Source organism: Pelophylax lessonae (assembly GCF_965119305.1).
Source record: "Pelophylax lessonae genome assembly, chromosome: 6".
Lineage (NCBI taxonomy): Eukaryota > Metazoa > Chordata > Amphibia > Anura > Ranidae > Pelophylax > Pelophylax lessonae.
In genome coordinates this window covers 45,824,978-45,836,629 of record NC_138773.1, presented here as the reverse complement: position 1 = coordinate 45,836,629, position 11,652 = coordinate 45,824,978, and the positions used below count along the sequence as shown (strand labels likewise).

The 11,652-nt window shown below is 44.9% G+C and overlaps 1 protein-coding gene across 2 annotated transcripts in view; it reads right to left on the bottom strand.

Annotated features, from left to right (window-relative positions):
• Positions 1-4,135: 4,135 nt before the first annotated feature.
• STUB1 (STIP1 homology and U-box containing protein 1) overlaps positions 4,136-11,652 on the bottom strand; it is a 41,566-nt gene continuing 34,049 nt past the window's right edge. For both annotated transcript variants that reach the window (XM_082261822.1, XM_082261823.1), the window contains 2 exons: positions 9,489-9,605; positions 4,136-5,544 (listed from right to left, as the gene is read on the bottom strand). In XM_082261822.1, coding sequence (XP_082117948.1) covers positions 5,419-5,544; positions 9,489-9,605 — 243 coding nt within the window. In that variant the 3' untranslated portion in view covers positions 4,136-5,418. The remainder of the gene's footprint in view (positions 5,545-9,488; positions 9,606-11,652) is intronic.

Here is an 11,652-nt window from a genome sequence, read left to right as displayed (position 1 = left end):
CAGAAAATTATTTTTAAATAATTTTATGACTGATTTGTTTCTCAGTACTAAAACAATTGTCGCTGATAATGCATCTGGTCTAATGCAAGAATTTAGTAATTAAATCTTAATTTATTAAAATTGTGCTGCCTTTTTATTAAAGTTTTACATTTGCCATCCTACTGAACTTTGTCAGGGTCAGATGTCATCTGAAGTCAGTTGTTTCCCCTTCCACTGCCTGACCTGTACTGTGGCAGCTGTGCCCAATAAAGTAAGCAAAGTACCAGTCACCACTAGGCTCTCTGCAGCTGATCATTTTAACATTACTGAATTACCTGTGTAGGAGTGGAGGGGGCCAGCTTGGTAGAGGAGCAGGGATTTGCTACCATCTGTAAAAACTATTACCTTATGGCAGGGGTGTCAAACGCAATCTCATCTCAGGCTGCATCAGCAGTAAGGTTACTCAAGGGCCAGCTGTGCGCTTGGAGTGTGTTACATACAGAGTTCACAAGTGCGCTGTGTACAGAGCGCAGAGTTTAGGAGTGTGCGCTGTGTACAGAGCGCAGAGTTTAGGAGTGTGCGCTGTGTACAGAGTTTAGGAGTGTGCCCTGCGTGCAGAGCGCAGAGTTTAGGAGTGTGCGCTGTGTACAGGGCGCAGAGTTTAGGAGTGTGCGCGCTGTGTACAGGGCGCAGAGTTTAGGAGTGTGCGCTGCGTGCAGAGCGCAGAGTTTAGGAGTGTGCCCTGCGTGCAGAGCGCAGAGTTTAGGAGTGTGCGCTGTGTACAGGGCGCAGAGTTTAGGAGTGTGCGCTGTGTACAGGGCGCAGAGTTTAGGAGTGTGCGCTACGTGCAGAGCGCAGTTTAGGAGTGTGCGCTGCGTGCAGAGTTTAGGAGTGTGCCCTGCGTGCAGAGCGCAGAGTTTAGGAGTGTGCGCTGCGTGCAGAGCGCAGAGTTTAGGAGGAGAAAGCAAGGTCCATAAAGACATGGATGAGCGAGTTTGGAGAGGAGGAACTTGATTGTCCTGCACACAGTCCTGACCTCAACCCGATAGAACACCTTTGGGATGAATTAGACTGGAGCCTGCGAGCCAGGTCTTCTCATCCAACATCAGTACCTGACGTCACAAATGTGCTTCTAGGAGGAATGGTCAAACATTCCTAAACCTTGTGGACAGCCTTCCCAGAAGAGTTGAAGCTGTTATAGCTGCAAAGGGTGGGCCAACTCATATTAAACCCTACGGACTAAGACTGGGATGCCATTAAAGTTAATATGTGTGTAAAGGCAGGCGTCCCAATACTGTTGGTAATTTAGTGTATGTTTTAGATAGAATGGAGAGGGATTAGAACATCTGTCAGTTTTTATGTCGTCTGTGCCGCCCCCCTCTATTTTTCCTGTTTACCATTCTCATTGAAAGTTAAAAAAAAAAATAAAAAAAAAATTGTACCCAAATTTTGGGTTGTCCCCAGAAAAGTAGTAGAGGGGAAATCTTCCAATGGGGACACTAGTTCTGATGGCATGGGGGTCCCCAAGGAATTCCCCTGATTTACAGAGACTTCCTGTTTGGCTATGGGACAGGAACTGAAGGGAAATCTCCATAATGGGACACAGATGGCGAAAAAAATAAAAAATCCCTCCCTTTACTCTTTACAAAAAAAAAAGTTTGCCTATAGTTCTACTTTGCCAGGTAAGGTAATGCTTAAGAAGCAACAGGAGAGATGGGGGACTAGGCAGTGAAAATCTTTCACTAGACACACCTATAGGGGCTCTCCCTCACCACATATCCCCAGACACACTGTGCTCTACAATCAGTTTCGTAGCAAGCATTGAAAGAAGACACAACCAACCCCAAAATTAGAGGGGCGGGAGCTGCGTCTGTCAGAGGACTCAGAGAAAAGGATTTTACGGTAAGTTCTTAAAAAAAAATCGAATTTTCTATTATGTCCTCTGACAGACGCAGCTTTCCATGTTTCTTCACTATTGGGACGTCCCAAAGCAGTGTAGACATGAGGGGTGGAAAGAACGGAACTATAAACAGTGAACGCTGGGTTGAGCTCAAGAAAACCAACTGGAGCTCAACCCAAAAGGAAAATTAACCCCTGAAGAGAAAAAAACCAAGCCTCTTCATCAAACTGCAGCCTGCAAAACCTTGCGGCCAAAAGAGGCATCCGAGGATGCCAGCAGATAGATCTTGTAGAATTCTGTGAAGGTGTGCACAGACGACCAGGTCGCCACCCTACACACCTGAGCCACAGAAGCCTGATGGCGAAAAAACCCAAGAGGCACTCTCGTAGAATGGGCCCTCACAGGGAAAGGAGGAACGGGACCCTGCAATGAATATGCCTGAACAACAGTCTGTCTGATCCACTTGAGATGGTTGCAGCAGACGCAGCCAAACCCTTACAGGGTCCCCCAGCAAGGACAAACAGAGAATCAGATGTCCGTGGCTGACAGGTAGACCCTGACCGCCCGAACCACATCCAGGGAATGCAAGACCAATTCTTTAGGATGCTTGGGCTTAGAACAAAGCAAAGATAAAACAATATCTTCATTAAGGTGGAAAACAAAAAACTGAGACTGGAGTCCCAGCAGGGAACCTAGGTCCTACTCCTTCACTAGACAACAAGAAACTGATTGTAGAGCACAGTGTGTCTGGGGTAATGTCGTGAGGGAGAGCCCCTATAGGCGTGTCTAGTGAAAGGTTTTCACTGCCTAGTCCACTCCTGTGGAGAGGAGCATTACCCAATAGTGAAGAAATATGGGGAGCTGCGTCTGTCAGAGGACGTAAGAGAAAGGTACATTTTTCAGGGTACTATTTAGGCACTCCTAACATAGCAAACCTTCACTTTTTAAATTCAGGTCCACTTTAAAATGTACTTCTTTACAATCCTCTTAAAGAAAACCTTTTCAGAAAGAAGAATAGAGGTTAAGCTGACCATATACTGTATATATCAAATTTTGGGTATTTGTTGCTAAATCGGCTGAAATTCTCTGTTGGCACCCCCTGCCTCCACAATTTTTCAATTGACTTTTGTTAAAAAATATCTGCGTGGAAAATGTATACATAAATATGCAATTAGAGGCAGGCACTGTTCAGGTATTCTTACAGGCACGGATGTCCGCTGTTGGAATACAATAGCTACAACTGCAGATTTGTCCACCCACTGTTTAGTGTAGATAGCAGATAAAAAGTGATTTTTCGCCTGCAGGGCAAAAGGAGAGAAATCTTAACATATATAATCAGCTTGATGCTAATTGCTGACTTCATTCTGTAAATGATAGTCACCTGGCTATCGTGATGACTCTTTTAAGGCAATAATTTGAGCCATTGATCTAGAGAAAAAGAAGCAGATGAGGATTTCCTGATCTGCATTCATGTTCCAGGCCAGTGATTTAAAAAATAAAATAGTAATAAAGCCAATAGAACAATAAAATAGTACCACAATTAGCATTTTCAGTAGTCCTGCAATGAAGGCTTGCATACTTATCACAGAAAAGGTTTACTTTTACCAATGGGCTCTGTTATTGGATGATGTTTTGCACTCTAGAGCTGTCAGTTCCAAATCCAATTCCAAGTCGCGCCCAATTGCTGGCAATGGAACCGTTCAAATTGTCGCGACTCATGTCGCAGCGACTTTGAAAAAGGTTCCTGCACTACTTTTTTCTTGATTTCATTACAACTTGCATAGATTTCTGTTAGATGAACTCACAAGCCGCAATGAAATCAGAGGTGCAAATTGCACGGGCTTAGAAGCACTTTCAGTCTGGGTTCACACTTATGCATTGGGGGACACCACATGTGATTCGCACAGGAATTGCACCGCATTCCTGTGCACATCCCATGCGATGTCTGTGTGCTACGATTTCAAATCGCATCGCATCCACACCAAAATGGTGCAGGACGCTTTTTTTCCCCCCACACTTGAATCACATCGCATGGGTGCTCACACCCATGCAATCCAATTTTGGTAATCGCACTGAGTTGTGCGAGCTGCTTCAGGGTACCGTTTAACATTGACATCCACAGCAGATCACATGGATGCCTTCCAGATCGCATCAGTGTTAACCAGGGCTAAAGCTCTGCATGACAGATAAACATTAAAACAGCTTTCCAAGGGGAACCCAGTCCCTTTCGTTACCTAGAAAGAATCCACAAACCGCAACGGCATTAACTCTTTTAATGTACGCACTGTGCATTCACAGAAGAGGTGCCACACCGTGAAGTGTCTTCTACGAGAGTCAGTCAGTGGCCACACGCACAGGAGACGCCAGAATATATTTACATCGGCTATGTACACAAAGAAAGCAAACAAGTTCAACGGAACAAAAAAAAAATATCCAATTCTTTGGGATGCCCACTCTATTCACCACAATTATCCGTAGGGGCTCAAGGGGGGTTAGTAGTTGAAGATAGTTATGGCTGGTGATGGTAGCTTGTTGTCCTCAGCCATCTCTGCCCTTTCTCCAGGAGGGTTCTGCACATTGTGACAGTCTGTTAGAAAATGATTAGAAGGAAAAAAAAAAAGATTGGCGTAAAATCATGCAACTTGTCAGCCACATTGGATGTCACAACAAGGGGTTAACCAATCAAAACACAAGCCAGAAGTAGAACATTTTGATCTCTGCAAAGCGAGGTCGTCCTTTACACCACGTCAGTGCCGAATCTGGTGGAAGGTTAAACTGTTACTGAAGGTTAAATATGAGGTCGGTGAGAATGGAGTTCTGTGCATTTTTCTACAACGGAGTCCCCGGATTGCAAAAACAGCTGCGGCGCCACCGCCTACCGGTACTCCATGCGGGAAAACTACATGACAGAGCCACATAACACTGAAAATTAAATCAATTAAAACAAAAAAGGGCATGGAGTCAGCCATATTTGTACATTTCGAGTGGGGGAGTAGGAGGTGGGTTGACCATTATTTTTCTGCTATCATACATCTATGGGGACTTTTCCTGCACAATGCAGTGAACTCAATGCCAGCTTTATTCATATGTATGACTGCACTTCAAGTCTCCATGCTCTTCAAGCAGCACTGTAGGTTTTAGCAAGTCTGTTAATGCTACAGACATCTTCAGAGATCTCTAAAAGGTCAAAGCTTCTGTTTCAGCTCTAGGAACTGCAAAATGTATCGTTCCATCTGCGTAGACCAGGAAAGGTGATATACATACTGCTGTAGTGGGACCGGACCTGCGAACCGACCGGAAGTACGGATGGGCAAAACAAAAAGCAGTTCTCGGATAGGGAAACCTTTGGCCTGTCTGGTTTTCTGGCGGATGGATGTAGCAGGCGACACTTGACACGCGGATGAGATGAGTAAGGCATGAGGCAGAACAGGCACGTTATGAAACGCAGTGGGGGGGGGGGGGGGGGGGGGGGGGGAGAGATAGGGAGCAGTCTGGAGCTGAAACATTGTAGGCTCAGACCAATGGGATCATCCTCCATTTCAGTAGTCTTCCACCCAACCGTTCTCTGATATGAAGGCATCAATAACCTCTTTCATGGCTAGGTTTGGGATCAGCTGGTCTTGGGTGAGGGGGCTCCGGGTCACTGGGTCAAAATGGCCCACTCTCTGCGGGGAAAAGAAAAAAACAGAAATATTGCAGGTTTAATTACCCTCATCCCTGAAGTCTGCCAAAAATAATATGGCGCAACGATAGGGCTCCAGTTATCCCAAAATTCCCGAAAGCAATGGGAAAAATTAATAAATAGATAATAATAAAAAAAAAAAAACGTGAACCATAAGGCTCCGTTCACATGTAGGCGTTTTGGGGCGTTTTTGGGGGAGTTTTTCTGCTCTAGGATCAGCTCTCAAAACGCCCAACAAGACAAATCCTATGCATTTCAATGGCCCCTGTTCACATCTGAGCGTTTTGATGCTGTGAGCAAAACGCCCAACGCTCAAAAAAGTACTTGAGCTTCTTTTTGGGCAGATTACAGGCGTTTTCCATTGGTCTCTATTCAATCTAAAAACGCCTGCACAAAAAACGCCTGCACAAAAAAACGCCTGTAAAAACGCCTGTAAAACGCCATAAAAACGCTGTAAAAATCGCAGTAAAATCACGGTAAAAAAACGTGTGAAAACGCTACGCTCAGGTGTCAATGTAGCCTAAGGCTCCATTCACATGTAGGCGTTTTGGGGCGATTTTGGGGAGTTTTTTTGCTCTAGGATCAGCTCTCAAAACGCCCAACAAGACAAATCCTATTCATTTCAATGGCCCCTGTTCACATCTGAGCGTTTTGACGCTGTGAGCAAAACGCCTTACGCTCACAAAAGTACATGAGCTTCTTTTTGGGCAGATTACAGGCGTTTTCTATTGGTCACTATTCAATCTAAAAACGCCTGCACAAAAAACGCCTGTAAATCGCGGTAAAAACGCGCGAAAACGCTACGCTCAGGTGTGAATGTAGCCTAAAAACTAATAGCAATGGGTAATAAAAGTCCATCAACCTATATGGATTTGCTGCTTGAGAGGCTGCTCCACCAAGAGACAGGGAGATCTCTGCAATAGAAACACAAAACACCAGGGGCGCCACCTAAGTGCAGCATTAGTGTACTTTAATAAATGAAAGACAATTGGCAACTTAGATAGCAACCATGACAGTGCGTTTATCGAGCAAAGTGTTCCCAAGTGAGGGTCTCATTCCAGTGGGGGCTTGTGGTATAGAGGCACACTAAAGACGTCTGCAATGGAAGAAGTCACTCATTGACTAGACCAGGAAACACCAAAAAAAACCCGGTCCGGACAATGAATAGCGTCTCCCATTGCAGACATCTTTAGTTTGCCTCTACACCACAAGTCCCTACTGGAATGAGACCCTCACTTAGGAACACTTTTGCTCGATGGGTGCACGGTCATGGATGCTATGTAAGTTGCTAAACGTCTCTCATTTTTTAAAGTACACTAATGCTGCAAGTAATTTGTGTCTTATGGTTGATGTGATTTAGAAAGATTTGGGAGAAACCAGCCCTATAGCTACATATGAAAAACCAGAAAGGATAATTTAACCCCACATATATCGGGCTTTTAAATGACTCCCAAATTAAAGAACAACCATATCAACAGACATGGGGCCCCATGTCTGTTCATCGCCCTACATACTATGAAGTTGTTCATATAGGACTGTGGATAATAAATAAATGCATTTTTGTACTTTTCTAATAAGTTATTGAGATGGTTGTTCTTTAATTTGGGAGTCACCATTTAAAAGCCCAAAATATGTGGGGTTAGATTAACCTCTTCCTTTCTGATTTCACACTAATGCTGCACTTGTGTTTTTTGCAAAAATGATACACTGTAGCCAATTGGCAGAGAAAATTTCCCTAGCACATCCCTTCTCCTTACAGGTCACAGGCCTCTCCTCTTATGGAAATGTATAAGTATTCTCTGTGTTGGCCCAGCTCCTCCGCCTCTCCCCTCACTACCTTTTATGTAGCTGCTGGGGGGGGAGACTACAGGAGAATACTGTAGTGCCACTTGAGTCACAGCTCCGAGTCTGCTGACCTCACATCTAAGATGGCAGCGCCCAGCAGCTGTCTCAGAGCTACTTGTACAACTAAACTTCAGGGAAGATTTTTGTTGAAATGGTTTGGCGACACAGACTCTGGCACAAAACTTTTCTATGCAAAACTTTTTTTTCCCCATTTTGGATAGAGTAAGGGAGGGTTATAACTAGCATTGCACCGGTACCGATACTGGTGTCGGTACTAAGCATTTGTATGAGTACTTGTACTTGTGCAAATGCTCTGATACTAAAACAGATACCTTCAGACTCAGTTCACATTTTCACAGGCCAGTTTGCACTGTGATTGCAAAGCCTGGGCTGGTGCGATTTCATTTAGCAGTTCAAGTGCGATTACAATGCTAATTGTAGTGTGTGAAATCAGAAATCGCACCTAAACTGGACGGCCCACACATATGTGAACAGGCTATAAAAACTCACTGAAACACACATGAAAACTGATGTGAAACTGATGTCTCTGCAAGTGAAATCTGTGCAGTTTTCATGCATTTATTGTGTAAATGAGCCAAAAAACAAACAAACAATGTCACGTGACATTAAATATAAGTATCCGCGAGTAACCTAAAAACTGGTATTGGTGCATCCCTAGTTATAACCCGTCACCTGCGCCCCATTGGGGAGATCTACCTTTTTTTCCTGTCCCATAGCCATAACAGGAAGTGAGATGAAGTCCCTCCAAAGTGAGGGAATGCCAGGGTGTCAACAGAACAACAGTCCTCACTGGAAGATTCTGCCTCTTTTCCTGTTCTGGTGTCAACCCAAAATTTGAGATTTTCTTTTACTTTCACTTTTGATGACAATGGTAAACAGGACAAGGAGAGGGTTAATCTCCCTAACAGGAACTAAAAACTGACAGGGGTTCTAATCCCTTTCCACTCTAAGGGCTCTTTCACGCGGTCCGCCTCCGTAGGCGGATCCGTGCTGCTCAGCGAGGATCGATCTGACGATCCCCGCTCAGCCGGCGGATGACAGCTCCGTCTCCGCTTGCAGTGCGGAGAGGGAGGTGTCACAGCCCCCGCTGCTCTCTATGGGGGATCGGATGAGAGCAGACCGCCTGTCCGCTCTCATCCGATCCAATCACTGAACGGATGGAAAAATAGGGTTTCCATCCGCCCAGATTTCTCGGACTGGATCGGATGCAGATGGCAGCGGGTGTCAGCGGAGGTGTCTCCACTGACATCCGCTGCCCCATAGAGCTGCATGGAGGATCCGGTCAGATCCGCCTAAAAAACTGACAGGCGGATCTGATCGGAACGCCTGTGTGAAAGAGCCCTAACACTAAAAAAAGAAAATTCAGTAGCTACAAAAACTGTAGCTGCTGGCTTTAAAAAAAAACAGCCACTCACCTGTCAATAGTTCCAGCACCGTGCTCTCCTGACCGGGTTTCTTCACTGCTCTTCAGTGCTGGAGCAGGCATCATAACTGTGGGCAGCCAACTGTAACTGCTTTCGGCTGTACAGCCGACTGCCCGCTGCGCCTTGTGAATGGTCCTGCAGTCTCTAGGTACCTGTGACGTGTCCCAGGAGGCTGTAAGGAGAGGAGAGGGGAGGCAAACTTCCTCTCCAATCGCCTAAGCGGTCAGAGCGGAGGTGTAAGCTGGTACCTGTCAAAACCAGGAACCCGCTCCTACCCCCTTCAAAAAAATATGCCAATTTTGACAAAGGAGGGGGAGATGAGGCGGAACAGTGGAACGTCCCTTTTTGGGGGATGAGGAGGAACAGAGGAACGTCCCTGTTTAGGTGAAGTTCCGCTTTGAGTATACATACAGATGGAAGAATTGGGGCAAATGAAGGTGTTTTGGGTAATCTCTTGTTCATGGAGAGCAAACATCCAACCAAAACTATTTAATTGAAAGCTCCTCATTTTAAAACCGTATTCTGATTTTTAAGGTAGCCCATGTTCTGTTTTGTAACTGGCTGCTATGGAAACATGCTGCAGTTTTTGCAATGCACTTCCTGGTAACGTAATCCAGTATTTGCAAAAGAATATTACCTGCAAGTGCTCCTCTATGTCCTTTCTGTCGTAGGTGATCCCACTGGGTGTTATACAAGGCTCTCTCATCAGCTCAAAGCTGATCTTCCCACACAGGTAATCCGGGATGTCCCGCTTCTGTGCAAGGACACAAGAAGTACAATATGTTTAGTAAATGACACAGCCGCACAATCCCTGACTACATATACACAATATTCATGATTCAGTCTTCATACAAGGAATTAATGCCATGCTAATCAATCTATAACCAGCACCCTATGTGACTTTTCTGTTTCAATGTCTTGCTGGGTGCATGGCCAGCTCATTGCTGAGCATGTATACCCAATATAAAGGTTGACTGCACTCCAGCTATAAGCTGAACTACTTTATTAAGGGGAATCCATAAAGCAGGTACAAGAAGAAGAAAGAGACCTCTTACATGTTACAGAGACTGATTAAGCACTGGTTAGCCTGAAGCATGTAAGAAGTCTATTCTCCTTGTTGCAACTGCTTTAGAGATATGAACAAAGATATTCGACTTTTAACTGGAGTCTGGTCATTTTTTATATTTATATGGATTTTTTTTTTTTTTTATTAAACTCATGTTTGCTGAAGAGAGCGCTCCTGACTAGACTTTTTTTCTTGTCTGTGCATTACAGCTTCATGTTCTTGCATGTAGGCTGCCTTTGTCTACTTCTTTGGCAAAAGCTTCACTTCTTCAGCTGGCTGTTGGCCTACCTATCAGGTTTTCAGGAGGCATGCACAGACCTGACAGGCAGCCAAAACGGAGTGTTCATAGCAGGCTTGCTGCCAATTATAAGGCAATGACTGAAGCTGAATACACACTATACAATTTTCTTTCGATTTTTTCCTTTCGATTTACCAAAACCATATAATATGAGGTCAAACCTAAACACTTTCAATTTGTATGCAATCCGGCCGGCCCTTGCACTACATGGTTGAGGGTAAATGTGAAGGAAAACAAACAACAAAAGTTGTATGGCGTATCCAGCTTTAGCCTAGTCAACAAAAGGAAGTGCTGTTACTGGCAGGATTTCCAGGTAAGAATCTTTTAACCTCCTAAAGCCGGCGCCTGCCAACCCTTTAATGGCTTACGAATGCCGGGGGGGGGCGAGGCAGGGTTTGGCTTATGGTCATGTGACCGCCATGATTGGCTATCATGGTGGTCACATATTTAGAAAACTCCCAATTGCAAGCAGCGAACGGGAGCTTTCAGTTAGCCACCAGTAACTGTGCTGGGTGTGCACAGGGCGTGTGCTCTTGGCACAGCACCATTGGACACAAATATGCAGCCATTCAGTGACTGGGATTAAACATATTAGCAAAAAAATTATTTTCCTAAAATGATTTTCATGGCGAATCATGGCACCCCAGATGTTTTGGAACTACATTTCCCACAATGCTCATGCACTCTGCAGTGTAGTTGAGCATCATGGGAAATGTAGTTCCAAAACATCTGGGGTGCCAAGGTTCGCTATCACTGCTCTAAACCAAACTCCGGCCACAATAAGGCAGGCCATAGATTATGTGATTTTCTTTCCTGAAACCACAGGTTGCAGGAAAGAAAAAAAATCGCTCAATTCCCTTATCAACACAGTCAGTGTTGATGGGGGAATCCCACCTGTGGAGCTATTGTGTCCCCCTGCCGGGAGAACACAATGAATACTGCTGACGGCTTTAGCCTCTGGCAATAATTGCATGCTAGAAATTCAGCATTCTGGGTGTACCCAAGTCAATCGATGGATTGACTTGGGTACAATCGGCCTGCCCATAGATTGATCCAATCTCGGCCCGGTCCCTGCTGAACCGGCCAAGATTCAACCCATCTACAAAGGGCTTAAGCTTACCAGGGTTAAAGCTGTTAAACCCTCCTGTACTTTAAAGTGTTTGTTCACCTTAACAGAAAATCTATAAAAGTGACTAAACTGCAAAAATCACACGGCACGGCGGGCACGACTACCTTGTGCATTACCATAGACAACTTTTATTTGATCCACAAATGGATACTCACAAAGGAGTTAAAAGATCAAGTCACACAGATCTGTCTCAGCTGGAACGCAATGCAGTTCGTCCTGGGAACAAATGGTTGGACAGTTGATGCATTTCGGGGGTCATGCCCCCTTCCTAGGACAAAGTGCATTGCGCTCCAGCTGGAGCAGATCTG